Here is a 14,681-nt window from a genome sequence, read left to right on the forward strand (position 1 = left end):
CCGGCCTCGCCCCCGGAAGCACTTCCCGCCACCCGCCGGGCCCGGCTGCGCGCATGCGCGGTGCGGGAGCGCTGACCTTCAGCGGGGCTGTGGTGGAGGCGCCGCCATGTTCGCTCGGGGGGCTGCCGTCGCGCTTTACCAGCCGCAATGGTAACGGGCGGGGGTGCGGGCTGGGAGGGGCCCTGTGGGGACGGGGGAGATGCGTCCCGGTGGTGGGGGCAAGCGGCGGGGCGGCCCCGCGGGGCGGCCGGGCGGCTGGGGCCGGCCCCGGGGGGCTGAGGGGCCGACGCTCCCCTCGGCCGGCGGCGCCCAGGGGTAGTGGGGTCGCCGTCCGGCCCAGCCCCTGAGATGCTGTGGGCTGTGGTGTGGCTGGAGGAGCGGTGACTGTGAGGCTGAGGGGAAGCGGGCTCCCGGGGGCACGGCGGTGACCTGCCGGGGACGAAGGCTCCGTTCTCTCAGCCGCGGCTCTGTGGGTGGGGGTGAGGGGGAGACGGGAGCTCGTAGGGAAAGGGCGCTCAGCCCCGGGGGGTCAATGGGTGAGGCAGGAGGACTGAAAAGGACAGCTTCGTAGGTGACAGGCGGTGCGAGGAGATTCTGCTCTTGTCAGGAAACGTTATAGCCTCCTCTGCTTCGTTTTAATAGTTTTTAAAAAACAGTTAGGGTTTTTGAATGTTGTACTTTTCTGATGCCTTGTTGTCTGGCCCCCGTTTACATCGTGCCATTATCCCCGGCAGTGGGTAATGTGTTGAGTGACATAGGGGATGAGGGAAAGGATGGAAGGTATGCATGCAAGGCACGGTTTAGAGTGGCTTGTCCTTGCTATAGGTGCTTTTTAAGAAACAGCAGTTCTTAAATTGTCATGCTTCTGAAAGGGACCTGCCCTTGATAGGTGTTGGTTTTCTGGAGAACTAGTGAACTATCATAATTTCTCCTGCATTCATTTTCAGGGGCCAAGTCAGGAATATGGCAACTCTAAAAGACAGTAAGTACTGCTTTTGTTTGCTTTTGAGGGAGGGAAAGTGTTGCAGGAAAACCATATGTTAAAATATAATTTAGGTTAGCCTCTGTTGGATAAACCAATTGTGATACACCATAACCTGTGCCTCCAGCACTTCTTATATTAACAAGTGTCCTTCAGAAAAGGCATTGCTTAAAATGTTTTTAGCGCAAATTTAGATGTCATTTCAGCAAAGCGATAGAGTTTTACTCAAACATATTTTAAAAATAACTTATTTACTAAAACAGATTTTTGCTCACCTTTTGTCTATAGGACACCTATTTTGTTTTCTTTTTGCATCAGTATTTTTATGAATCTCATTTTGCCACAAACTAAACAGAGGAGGAAGTTTATTCTGTGTCTTTATAGTATGGGGTCTTTTATTTGTTTCCTCCCCTTGTCATCTGGGAAAAGATGACAATATGCCTCAAAGGATATATTTGTGAAACAGGTAGAAGTGGAAGGAAAGAGAATAGTAAATAGATCTTATGTTGGGCTAAATATTACATAAATGTTATGTCTGGGGAAAAAGACATACCTGTTGTAAAGATGCGTTTTGGTTAACCAGATTACTACTCTTACTGCTTTCTTACTGAAAATACTAAGGGCATGTCTTTTATGAGGTTTATTTGTGCATTGTTTGTTTATTTTTTTTCTTTGAGGAACTTGGCAAGATATTTTTGGATGGCTGTTGCTAGCATTTTATTGCTTGTTTTTGATGTCGTTATGCCCAGTACAGCCCATGACCTTCAACTATTAACCTTGTAGTTACCAGGCGCTTGAAGTCCATCAAGAACATTCAGAAAATTACAAAGTCCATGAAGATGGTTTCTGCAGCAAAATATGCAAGAGCTGAGAGGGAGCTGAAGCCTGCTAGAGTCTACGGAACAGGAGCACTGGGTGAGAGAAGACTCTTGAACTGTGTGATGTGGGAACAGAAGAGGAAGGTTTTCATGCTGGTGATAAAATGCCTAGACTTTTTTTAACTTTTTGGTAGATTTTTTCCAAAAGAATTTGTGTTTCTAGGCCAATGTCACCTTGAGTATTCCGTATAAGTAATTTATGGATAGCTGTTTTTAAGAGTTCTAATGTGAAATTCATTATGATTTCTGGTAACTTTTTTAACTTTGTGTGATTGGTTTTGTTAGTCATAAAAGCACCACAGCTCAGAATTTCTGGCCTGCTTCTATCTGTTAATGGAATTGTGTCCTATCTCTGTAGCACCTACAGCTACTGCCAAACTTCCTTGTGAACTCTTGGGCTGCACTCATGCTCCTGAGGCAGTGGACTTGCACAGTGAACTTAACTAAGTAATGACACTGATTGTGTGATATCCGATGCAGAGATGTGGGTGGCTTTGAATTGTTTCTTTGTCACCTCTGGTCAGATAACGTGCACACTTGAATGATTGTGAGGGAGATAAAATTCATCTGCCTGTGATTTGGAACCCCTTTAGAAATCACTTTAGTTAGAATAAGTCAGAGGTATTTTGATATGACCTATTTGCTTCCTAGCACCCTTGAATAATTACCCTTTTCTTTTTTTCTTTTTTTTTTTTTTTTTTTTAGCTCTCTATGAGAAGGCAGAAATAAAGGCACCTGAGGACAAGAAGAAGCACCTCCTTATTGGTGTGTCCTCTGACCGAGGTCTGTGTGGTGCTATCCACACGTCTATTGCTAAAACCTTGAAGAACGAGATTACCAACCTCTCAAATGCAGGGAAAGAAGTTATGGTGGTTGGAGTAGGTGACAAGATCAGAGGCCTGCTTCAGAGGTAAGAAGGGTTTGGTTTGGTGGTTTGGTTTGTTTTCTGTGGTAGAAATTTCAAGACTGCTCAGAAAGCTGTGTGGCATTCGCAGGCGATTGCATTTAATGGTGCTGTGCTAAGTTCAAGCTCCTTTAAAAAAAGAAAATCTGCAGATATGCTAAAAGGGGTTTTGATCGTCTGGACATTCATGAAACTGCTGCACAGCACTATTATATTTTGAAATAAAAGTCTAAGAGCTAGCAACACTAGCTCTGTGTCGTGGTTTAGCCCCAGACGGCAACTAAGCACCACGCAGCTGCTCGCTCACTCCCCCCGCGGTGGGATGGGGAAGAGAATTGGAAGAGTAAAAGTGGGAACACTCGTGGGTTGAGATAAGGACAGTTTAATAGGGAAAGCAAAAGCCCCGCGCGCGAGCAAAGCGAAGCAAGGAATTCATTCACTACTTCCCATGGTCAGGCAGGTGTTCAGCCATCTCCAGGAAAGCAGGGCTCCATCACGTGTAATGGTTACTTGGGAAGACAAACACCATCACTCTGAATATCCCCCCCTTCCTTCTGCTTGCCCAGCTTTATATACTGAGCATGATGCCATATGGTATGGAATAGCTCTTTGGTCAGTTTGGATCAACAATCCTGGCTGTGTCCCCTCCCAGCTTCTTGAGTACCTGGCAGAGCATGGGGAGCTGAAAAAAAAGTCCTTGACCAGTGTAAATACCACTTAGCAACAGCCAAAACATCAGCGTGTTATCAATATTATTCTCATACTAAAACCCAAAACACAGCACTACACCAGCCACTAGGAAGGAAATCAACTCTATCCCAGCCAAAACCAGGACACTCTGTTACAAGTGTGTGTTTATCATTGAAGCTCTCGTAATAATTTAACTAAAAAAAAGCAACATTTCTCTCAGACCCTAACTCAATAAAATACTTAGTTCTGAACACTAGTAAGTTACAAAAGTAAGTAAGTCTTGCTGCCACACAGTTGTACATTAGAGCATCCACTTGTTCTAACACAGATTTGATATGACTGCAGGACACATGGCAATTACTTGCTGCTGACATTCAAAGAAGTGGGACGGAGACCTCCAAGCTTTGGAGATGCTTCAGTCATTGCCTCCGAGTTGTTAAACTCTGGGTATGAATTTGATGAAGGCTCTGTCATCTACAATCGATTCAGGTAAGAGTAAACTGAAACTGCACTGGAAAAATATTGGGTAGAAGGCTTCAAACAGCACGTTGGCCCAATGAAGTAATATGAAAACTGACTGTGAATTGTCACGTTTACTTTATTTCTTGAGGAGGGAGTGCGTTTTGTTGTATGTGAAGAGCCATTGGTTGTTTTTTAATAGCTGTGGTTGGAATTCTCTTTTTACTTTTATAGTGGGTGCTGTTACATTTACACAGTCAGCTCGTCGTTATATCCACGTGGTATCTGAGATCTCTTCATCGGGATTATCGCAGAACTTTGTGGAATTGGAAGGCCAGAAGTCGTCCATTCTAATTTGCTTTTAAACACTCAATTTAGGGTTAGTTGAACTGAAGACCCTGTTACGCTCTTTTTATACAGGTCTGTCATCTCCTACAAAACTGATGAAAAACCGATCTTCTCCCTCGAAACAGTTGCTGGTTCTGGTAAGTAGTGAACTAGAAACCACCGGTTATGTGAAGTGATAAATCACAGAAAAAGTACTCTGAACATGGGAATATGGTATTAAAACATCTTATTATGCTGTTATGATACATGTGTCATAAGTTTACCAGGTTGTTTTATCATGGCAGTCCAAGGCTGTCCTCTCAAGGTGCTGTGGGGCAGGGAGGTTAAAAAGAAAGATCCTACTAATTTTGGGTTGAGATTCTCTCTCAAGCAAGAATTGTGCATATGCCAAACTCTGTCAGTTCAAGTGTCTTCAGCACTGAACGGCCTGGGCATTGAGTCACTTCGCACTACTCAAGAAAAATACCCCAGAATGTTTCTGCAACATTGTATGGGAAGATTAAACATAAGACACCAATAATGTATTTGGCCTTGGTCAGAATCTGACTTCCCTAGTAGTAAATTGAATGAAAACATGTAAAATACTTAACCTCTCTGCTGCTTAAAGTTTTGTTATGAAAGTACACATAGTACATAGAGAAAACCCCTCCATGCTGCCTTAAATAGAGAAACAGGCTAGCCTTGTAGTCTTCCGCATGGCATTGTATTGTTTTGCTAGAAGTAGTATATCTTGGATTTCTCTTAAGTCCGTTCTTCCATATTTTACAGAAAGCCTAAGTATCTATGATGATATTGATGCTGATGTGCTGAGAAACTACCAGGAATTTACACTAGCAAATATTCTGTACTACTCCCTGAAAGAATCCACCACCAGTGAGCAGAGTGCTAGGATGACTGCCATGGACAACGCTAGCAAAAATGCTTGTAAGTCTACACTGTGGGCTTCCCAGGATGTCAGTAGGTTAGCATGAAAGTACTGACCTCCCTTTGTGTAATTCTTTGCTTCCAAAATGATAAGAAATGAGCTGGTTTCTCTCTTAATTCCAGTTTGAGTCTGTTTTTTGAGCCAGTTCTACTGGGATTCACAAAACATGTGAACCTTATTTAGTCCCTGAAAAGAGGGATTGCTGTCAAATATATGAGAAACAAGACTAGGTAACTGGAAGTGAAGTAATAGATTCTTTAATAAGAATATGAAATATTAAACTAATCATGTAATGGCCAAAAATTCTTTATGCTTTTCTCATGTGGCTGGTCTGAGGATTTCCAAAATTTTTATAAACCTGTACCTGCTTGTGAGCCCGATGTAATTAGTACTGCACCAATTTAAAGGTGGGGAAACTGAAACAATGATTAAATACTTTACCACCTGTCAATCAACAAGTTGAGTATGTACAAGTATTGCTTGGAAGGTGTCCAAGCGGAGTGCAGTGCAGAGAGTATGCAGTTGGTATTAGTGGGAGACAGCTAATAGCTTTTGATGTGGCACGGTGATAAGACTTCAGTCCTGAGCAGGCAGTGGTGCATAAAGGATACTGGTGACTGAGTGAAGCTGATGTGATGTGCAGTTGGGCTACCCGGAACTGTAAGTATGGCTCTCTGCTGACTGCCTTATCTTGAGAGAAAGAGATGATACCTTCTGCATTTAAAAAAACCCTTTGAAGAAAAAAATTTTCAAAAAAGTCTGTCTCCCTTTGCCAGAACAGCAGTAACTTGAAGGAAATACCAATGTAGTTAATTGACACAGAAATCTAATTTAAAAGCAGATAGCTCATGCTTGTCTTATGTTAAAATAGTGATGTCATCCCATGGTATTTACTAGTCTGTCAGCTGTTATTCAGATGTTTAACTCTGATGCCGCAAGCCAAATTACCAAGTTCCTGGATTGTCTACTAGTAGTGTTATCTGTAGGGGGGAAAAAAAAAATGAGAAGTGCAGTAAGCCTCTTGATCGCTTGCATGGATTTACAAGACTGGTATTCTGTTCGTACAGCTTCTCTGTATCTGTATTTGAATAGTTATTATATGTTTAAATTCCAATCTTAATTTTTTCTAGCCGAGATGATTGACAAATTGACCTTGACATTCAACCGTACCCGTCAAGCCGTCATTACCAAGGAGCTTATTGAAATTATCTCTGGTGCTGCTGCTCTGTGAGTACCTGTACAAATGTGAAATAGAAGTTGCTCCAAAGTCATGTAATGCTTGTATGTCCTGCTTCAGTCAGGTTAACGGGGAAGGTTAGGGCACGTAGGTCCTAAAACTGAAGAGAAGACAGTCCATGGCATGACTCCCAAGTGTTTCAGCTTGCGCAGTTCTACTAACAAGTGTGAAGTTTGGCAGTCTTTTTTTGGCCAGATGAAGTTAAAAAGCTGGTAAAATAGATCTTTAGCCTCAACACACATCCTTGCCTGAACAGGCGGTGGTTTTCCTCCTTTTTAAAGGCTTTTGAGTGGATTTTCCCCCACCTCCCTCCTACCTGGGCTTCTCCTACTCTGTTTGCTCAAACAGCCCAGTGGTGTTGGATGGGGGAGAGCAACTCGGGTGACTGAAATGCTTTTGGGTAAATCGGCTTGTGGTTGGTGTTCAGAAGCTGAGAGTTTGGGGGTGGCGTTGGAAGAAGGAGGGGGTTTCCAGAGTCTGTTGATACTGAATGTGTATTTTACTTTAAGATCGGTATTTTGCTTATTTCCCTGAGAAGTTTTGTGAAGGTGTGGACTGCAGGTTACAAATGTGTGGGCTTAGACCACAATTTGTAACTGCGTGTAGCTAATGCGTATTACATCTCGCAGCTAAAAATTCGTGCTATACTCGGATGCAAATACATGTGTTTATCCTGTGTGTTTACAAAATGCCGGGAATACATACCATATAGCAGTATGTGCTGTATTGTGCTCCTCACAATACATTTGCGGTCATAAATAGGCGCATAGTTTTGCCTGAATTTGCATGAGTTGCTTCCTAACCTGCTTGTTCTGTTTTTTCTCATAATACCATAACCAGGGATTAATCGGAAAAAGCGGTTCAGCCAAATCCAAGAGGTAAAGTTATGAAATAGAAACTAGATTGTGTTTTAAAATGAATTAACGCGGACAGTCTTGAAGTCAAATGAGGAAGTTGGAATTCGGTGGTGTTGGTCAGAGAAGCTTCTCTTCCCAAAGAGCTGGGAAACTGCCCATTGATAGTTCGAATCTGTCTGCACAAAAAAGCTAAGCACCAATAATTTTAAGCAACATACGTCCGCATTTGACATACTTTTCTGTGGTTTTTTTAAACATCTCTGGGTTATTGCATTCATTTGCAATTACCGGTTTAATTTTTTCATAGTGCCATGACCTTATGCAATGACTTACAGTGTCTTACATACAGACACTTTTACCTGAAGATGTTTCGGTAGCAATATAAGCATATAGAAAATTTAAAACTTCAAGGAAAAATAGACCTGATTGAGAATTTGTGTGGGGAGGGAGTAAGGAATATTAATGAGTTGAAGTATTCAAATTGGAGGAGATAAACATTTTAAATAAATAAATGAAAGGGGTTTAATTTGCTTCAATTTTCCTTACAGGTGAAGAAGAGCTCTTCTGAGCATGTGGTTTAACCTGCCTGTGTCTGTGTTCACAAGACCGCTCTGTTATTTTGTGAAGAAGTGGTAAAGCCCCAGAAATCTGTAAATTCTTACAATAAACCACCTACATGAAACAAATGCTTTTGGTTGTCCGTGGAGCAAATGCTCTCGGTGTCTAAATATCTGCCTTTGACCTGGGTATGCTTTGAAACATAATTTGTTTTAAAAGCTGTGCTCTACATGTTGTAGTGTATCTGGCATGCAAAAACATCTGAGCGGGTTCTTTTTCAAGAGTGGAAGAGATTGCCTGTCTTCACCTTGTGTTTAATAGCGTTGGCTTGTTACGTATGTTGTGTGCTGAAGGAGGAGACTCTGCAATAACCTCTCTGCATCGTGCAGTTGAACACTGATCTCTGTCTTATTTGAATACCATACTACTACTGTTTCTAGATGTTCGTATGCTAAAATGAACTGAGCTGATTACACAAGCCATTTCAGTATTTATTTAGAATGCGGGCTGTTTATATCATGGTTAGTGTGTGTGTTTACGTATTTGTATGCTATATAATACAGGAATGCCGCAGTTCTCGGCCCTCGCTGGGTATGACGGAAATGTGAGAAAGGAAAAATTTAAAAAATCGGGCGTAGCGGAAGTGTAAGAAAGAAATAGTAGTGGTGCAGAATAACCACAAAAGTAGAAAGCTGCCACTCCCAGTCTGGTAGACGAAACAAGAGCCTCGAAGGGCTCAGTAATATACGTGACGGAAACGGGAAGAGGGTTTGCAGAAGAGATCTGGAGAGACTGGAAATGGCCTTGAGCTTCAAAGCGATCTGTGAGTGTGATGCAGGGAGTGGCATAAGCAGCCACCTGCGTGCTGAGGCTGCCATCGGGTTGAGCTGGACCTAAGTCAGCTGGTCTAGAAACCGTACAATCAAGTGATGAGCTTGAGCTAATACGTTTCCTTAGAGGCAACTTGTTGTCTTAACAAAGTGATGTGTTGTTGATACCCTGCAGCTTTCTGTGTACATGGAGATGTACGCGTGGATAAGAAGGGAAGCAGTAGCACGACCTCAGGTTAGGTTCAGGAAAACAAGGGACTGTCTTGGAGCAGATTTGTTACGGATTTAGAAAACTCTTCCAATGACTTCTTTTAAGGATCTACGGTTCTAATGCTGTTGTTACGTGCACCACTGGAGTGGCAGACTGCTTGGAATGGGTGAACTTGGGGAGTACTAAAATGTGGGAAGACAAACGAGCCACTGAATGCTGTGATAGTGTAGAAGTCCCTGATTATGCAATTCCCAGTTCACGACCTTGAGCCTGTAATTCTTTTAAGCATAATTTTATTTTTATTTAGAACCCCTTTAAATCATGCTTTGTCTTGTTTCCTTTTCTACCTAAATGTGGGAAACGCTGCTTTGAAAGTGCAAGCCTAAAAAGACAGTAGACTGTAATTTATTGAGAGCTAGCCCCACTGTTTAAACAGCTTCCATTTTTTTTGAGGTAATCCTGTTGATTTATGGTGCCCTTTTCCTCTCTTAATTTATCCACTCTCTCTGTTCTCTTCCATGTGAGATTACATCCCCGTTAAGGAATAATTTAAGGCTACTGCTGGCTTTCCAGTGCAGTTCCCAGCACATTCCTGACCTGATGGCAGGTGAACCAAGGTCCATACCCATAGGGCCAAAGCTTTCCGGCAGTGTCCCAAGTTCTTGTGGCCGCCTGGCCTGCTGTCACCACCTTGCAATGCAGAGTGTGCAGCTGCTGGGCTCAGCAGGCCAGGCAGCCATCCATTTCTGTCATCCCAGATGAGAGGGATATGACACGGTTGGACTTGATCTTAAAGGTCTTTTCCAACCTATACAATTCTGTGATTCTGACACGTGCGTGATGCTGAGCACGGAAACGCTGGTCTGTTTGAACTGGTTGGCAAAGCGGAAACTGCTGCACAGGCCCTGGGCAGAACTGCCTGGTTCAGCGGCAGCGTGTCAAGCCAGCTGGGTCTATCGGGGAAAACACACCCTTCCTGCTGTCCCCGACCCATCTGACTGTTCCCTTCCTCACCCCCCACACAGTGTGTCCTTTAATTCCTCTCAGATAGGCAAGGAAATCCTTTCTGCAACCTCCAGCCTTCCCTTCTTCCCCATTTCAAGACACAAAGGAGTACCTCAGCTTGATGTACCTAAGGAATAGCCCATCCTTTTCAAGTCCTTGAATCCTGTGTTAATTCCCTTAAGAATACTTGCGAAGTTTCAAAAAGGGGGCCTATGTATTTGCAGCTTTGCAGAGCACTCAAAAAAATACGTTTCTGAGATGGGAAGTGTGATGCCAGTTCAGAACTGCCCAAATCTTCTCAACGGACTGAAGGGAGTGAGCAAAGACGATCCACCTGCCCTGACAAACCAGGAGCTGCAGGACTTTGTGGTGGGTCCCGCTCCCCTCTCCTCAGGTTGCAGACTTGAGATGTGACTGATACAAGAGATGGGGCTGTTTATTGACTAATCAACACACTACTAATGGTCTAATAAATCAAAGAGCTAATTTGTGAACTAATTAACTTCTAATAATAGACCGCTATTATTTACGATTCTGTCCTTCACGCTCTGATTAGTTACACACAATTACCGAATTACAGTTTAGCACTTGTGATGTTAGTATATACACAGCCACCATTGAATAACAGCTCTGTCGCCCCTCATTCTACCTCCCGCACCACTCAGTAACCGGTATTTTTGTTTCTGGATCGTCCTTTTTGCCACCAGTTTAATCCTTTCCCTGCTTGTTTGTTTTTTCCCAGATAAACAACTCGCCCATAAATGCTTTTTCCTCATTGTTGCCAATTTTGCTACATCTGTTCCCAAAGCTGATGTTTCTACAGCCTAGGCAATCTTGGCCTTATATGTAATTATTTATATACCTGACTACATACAGGTGACCTTGCAAGGTTCTGTTTCCCCAAAAGATTCCCCAACCTTCTCATACAAGCTCTTAAAAATGATTTTTTTTTTTTCTGTGGTTCCACCACGTGCAAAAAAACTGCAGCTGCAGGAGAGATTCACAAAAGTCGTCTTAGCTCTGGAGGAATTCCTGAAATTAGAAAGGAAAAGAAATCAGCATTTCTTTTGCTGCAAAGGAGAAATATCCCCTACAAATCTTCTGGCATTAAAGTCAATTTTGTTTTAAAGTGTCTTAAATCATCCTCCTTCCTGTGTCCTTAAGTCTCTTCACTGTCAAAGGATTTTCTGTTACACTAAAATGTCCTCTCCCATTTCTCAGATTCCCGTTCCTCACAGCACAGGCCTAATCCTCCAGCTTCCACCTCAGCGCAGCAGGTTGCTCCAAAACAAACCTGACGCAGTGCTGGCCATGCGTGTGACATGTATGACAACACGCGTGGTGAGGCCGTACGGCTGCGGAGGGACGCGGTGGAGCCTGACGGCCCGAAACCGCCATCTCCAAACCAAGAAGTGACCAACTGACAGGATTAGCATGAAGAGTAATTAAAAGGCTTCACCCAAAAGGGAAGATTTAACTGCCAGGTCTTGACAGCAAACATTTGATGTCTGTGGGTACGAGCTGCCCAAGGATGCATCACCCAGCGATGGCGAGGGCTGCCACCTGCCTCCTCTGTCCAGCTGAAAAGAAAAAAGAGAAAAATAATCAAACAGGGCTTCGGATAAACTGTTTTGACCAAGAATTTGCAGCTTTCTGGTAACACGTGGCGTTGCTGCCTGTTTAAATGATGCGCCCGGGTTCTGCTCCAGCGCCTCACGGGTACGGCCCCTGCTCGGCTGCTTCGGGCCCGCGGAGGGGAGGAGGCGGAGGCGGCGGCGGCCCCGGCCCCGGCCCCGGCCCCTCGCCCCTGGGGAAGCCCTGCCCAGGGCCCTCCGAAAGGCCGCCTGACACCAACTTTTCCTCACATCGCTGTAGGAAACTCCAATTTCGGGGTTTTTTTGGGGAGACTCGAGCCGCTCCGCGCCGAGACCCGCCCGCCCTGCCGAAGGCCGAGAGCTCGATGCGGCGCGCCCCGCTCGATGCGCTCGGCGCTGGAGCGGCGCGGCCTGGCGCGGGCGGCGGGGAGGCGCGGCGCCAAGATGGCGGCGGCGGCGGGCTGTGCGTGAGCCTCCCTCGGCCCTCCCGGCCCAGGGCGGGCGGCGGGCCCGGGTGGTGCCCGCGCCGAGCCGAGCCGGCATGTGCGAGACCTACTCGCGGTGGCTGCTGCGGGTGTCGGTGGCGCAGATTTGCCAGGCGCTGGGTTGGGACTCGGTGCAGGTCTCGGCCTGCGACCTCCTCACCGACGTGCTGCAGCGGTACCTGCAGGGGCTGGGCCGGGGCTGCCACCGCTACTGCGAGCTCTGTGAGTGCGGGCCGGGCCGGGGGCTGGCGGGCAGTGCCGTGGGGAGAGGGACCGCGGCAAAGGCTGTAGTCGTTGCCGTCTGGACGCGGTCCTGGGAAGCCGGCTGTGGTGGCCCTGCTTGAGCAGGGGTCTGGACGAAGTGACCTCCATAAGTCCCTGCCAACCTCGGCCATTCTGTGAAGGGACCCTGCGGAGTAGTGCTATGGGCCGTGGGGAGGGGAGTCTGTGGGGAGGAAGGCTGTGGGGTTGGACTGTGGAGGCACGGGGGGAGCAGCTGTGGGGTGGGAGGCTGTAGGGCAGTGCTGGGGGGTGCTTTACAGGGGGAGGGTCGTGGAGATGTGGGCTGTGGGGCAGTGCGGGAGGGCATGGGGAGGTGGGCTTTGGGCAGCGCTGGGGGCTGTGGGGCAGCGGGTGCGAGGTGCATGCATGGGGGAGACTAGGCTGTGGGGCAGTGTTGTGGTGGCCTGTGGGGCAATTCTGTAGGGAGAGAGCATGGAGAAGTGGTCTGTGGCAGGGAGATGAGGGCATGGGGGAGATCAGGCTGTGGGGGAGATCAGGCTGTAGGGCATTGGTGGAGGATGCGAGGAGGTGGGCTGTGGGGTGCTCCAGCTGGGGGAAGATGAAGGGGAGCTGGGCTGTGGAGCAGCGCAGGGGGCTGAGAGGATGAGGGGGGAAGCCATGGGGCAGTACTGGTGCACAGGGGCTCTAGTGCGAGGGAGAGGTGGGCTGTGGGGCAGTGGGTCTAGGGTGTGGGCATGGATGAGGAGTTGGGGCTGTGGACTTGGGGGAAATGGAGCTCTGAGGCAGTGGGTCTGGAACGTGGGGACATGGGGCTGCTGCCCCCCTTTCTTTGGCTACAGCGTGTGTACAGGAGGGGGAGATGGGACTGTTGGCTCTGCTGCTGGAGCTGTAGTGCTCTGAATCTGGGAGGTGAGAAGGGGCAGCCAGCCCTCTTGCTGGGTGGGATATGTGTATGAGAGGATGTGGTGCTGATGCTGTGTTGTCCTGGCTCATCTCTGGGTCAGGCTCTGTGCTGTGGTGGGAATGCTGAGGAGGTTGTGGGGACCCACTGCAGGTAGGGATGTATGTGTAGGGTCCAGGATGTGGGCACAAGGGGAAGTGCTTAAGCTGTAGGGCACAAGGTTTGGGCTGGGTGTATGGGGCAGGGAGGTGGGAGGTGTTAACCCCTGCCATGGGAGGTGTGTAAGGAGTGAAGAGATGGAGCTGCAGTGTGTGGGGTCTGAAAGGTGTGCCTGGGGGGAGTGGAGTCACCTGCATGGGGAGAGAAATGTGGCTGGAAACACTATTGCTGGGACTGGAGTTCTCTGGGTTGGGTATGTATGTGTAAGGGGGGCAGTGGTTTGTGGGGCATGGAGGTCCACGTGCGCAAGGGGAGGTGTGGGGCTTGAGTGCTGGCAGGGGATGCACATGTACTGTGCTATATGGGTTCAGGGATGTATGTGTATAGGGATGACGTGGGGCTGTGGTACCTTGTGTCGGGGATGCACATGTATGGGGCGGGCAGGGGCCTGTGGTGTCAGGGATTAACGTGTACCAGGGCAGCATGGGGCCATATACGTGAGGCTGGGGATGTGTGCGTACAGGGGGAAGCGATGGTACTGTGGGGCTGGGAATGTGTGTATGGGGGATGTGGGGCTGCAATGTGTGAAGGCAAGGATGCACTAGAGTGTTTTTTGGGGGAGATGGAGCTGTAGTGCACAGGACGTGGGAAGGTGACGGGGCTGCATGTGGGAGGTGTGGAGTATGTGTATGGAGAACAGGAGGGATGGGGCTGGGGATAATTTTAGCGCACGTGGTATGAGGCACGAGTGTCCTCGTGGATGCAGTGGAAGAGGTTTGGCTGGATATGTGGGGGACTGGAGTTAGCCAGCGCTGCCATTGAGGTCGCATGTGCAGAAGGAGCTGGGAGTCATGGTGGGGAGCAGGATGCCATGGCCTCGCTGGATTTGGAGTGAGGCTGTGCTGGGGTGGGAGAGTGGAAGGGGCGAGTTTACACCAAGTGGGAGAAAAGAAAGAAAAGAGGTCTGGGAGTCAGTGCGAGGACTGCTGGCTGGGTCACATAGGAGTATGGAGAGGGGCAACAAGTATCACTGCTGGGTCTGGGAATGTGACGGAGGATGAAGTTATGTGTCCCTTGGGGTTGTCTGCGTCCCTGCAGAGCCTGCAGTGGAGGTACTGAGGGGGGCGGATCACCTGCTGGTACCTGCAGAATATGGGGTGTGGGAGGATGGGATGCCCAGTTGCTTGCTGGGTCAGTAATGCTGACTGGGTGGTAGGGGTCTGTTGGATGTGGGAATGTCAAGAAGGGGGTGCTGATGTCCTGTTGGGTCAGGAAGGGTGTGGGGAGGTGGTGGTATGTGGGGAGAGGGAGGCTGTCAGGGTCGCTGCTAGGTCTGAACACAGGGAGCGTTGCGTGGGATGTGGAGCAAGGCTCAGGCTGTCGGTGTGGTTGGACGGTTGCGAGTCTGTGTGTG

General features: G+C 47.6%; 2 protein-coding genes and 1 long non-coding RNA gene across 6 annotated transcripts in view; 2 read left to right on the top strand and 1 right to left on the bottom strand.

The window, feature by feature from the left end:
* The first annotated feature begins 39 nt into the window (after positions 1-39).
* ATP5F1C (ATP synthase F1 subunit gamma) lies at positions 40-7,966 on the top strand. 4 transcript variants are annotated; one of them, XM_075520092.1, is made up of 10 exons: positions 40-150; positions 948-982; positions 1,766-1,897; positions 2,566-2,770; positions 3,800-3,943; positions 4,334-4,398; positions 5,030-5,185; positions 6,317-6,413; positions 7,264-7,301; positions 7,829-7,966. In XM_075520092.1, the coding sequence occupies exons 1-9, from the start codon at positions 107-109 to the stop codon at positions 7,268-7,270; spliced, it is 885 nt and encodes a 294-aa protein (XP_075376207.1). In that variant the 5' UTR covers positions 40-106; the 3' UTR covers positions 7,271-7,301; positions 7,829-7,966. The 4 variants fall into 4 exon arrangements, with proteins under 4 accessions (XP_075376207.1, XP_075376027.1, XP_075376283.1 ...); XM_075519912.1 differs by lacking the exon at positions 948-982; XM_075520168.1 differs by lacking the exons at positions 7,264-7,301; positions 7,829-7,966 and having other exon boundaries at positions 6,317-6,417.
* Positions 7,967-10,808: 2,842 nt separating this feature from the next.
* Positions 10,809-11,830, bottom strand: LOC142418434 (uncharacterized). The gene is made up of 2 exons (XR_012778301.1): positions 11,344-11,830; positions 10,809-10,916 (listed from the first exon to the last, which is right to left on the bottom strand). It is a non-coding gene; the product is annotated as an uncharacterized LOC142418434 (long non-coding RNA).
* Positions 11,831-11,885: 55 nt separating this feature from the next.
* Positions 11,886-14,681, top strand: part of TAF3 (TATA-box binding protein associated factor 3) — a 117,759-nt gene continuing 114,963 nt past the window's right edge. The window contains exon 1 of the mRNA XM_075519586.1: positions 11,886-12,186. Coding sequence (XP_075375701.1) covers positions 12,021-12,186 — 166 coding nt within the window. The 5' untranslated portion in view covers positions 11,886-12,020. The remainder of the gene's footprint in view (positions 12,187-14,681) is intronic.

This window comes from Mycteria americana, chromosome 1, assembly GCF_035582795.1.
Source record: "Mycteria americana isolate JAX WOST 10 ecotype Jacksonville Zoo and Gardens chromosome 1, USCA_MyAme_1.0, whole genome shotgun sequence".
In the NCBI taxonomy this organism is placed as follows: Eukaryota; Metazoa; Chordata; class Aves; order Ciconiiformes; family Ciconiidae; genus Mycteria; species Mycteria americana.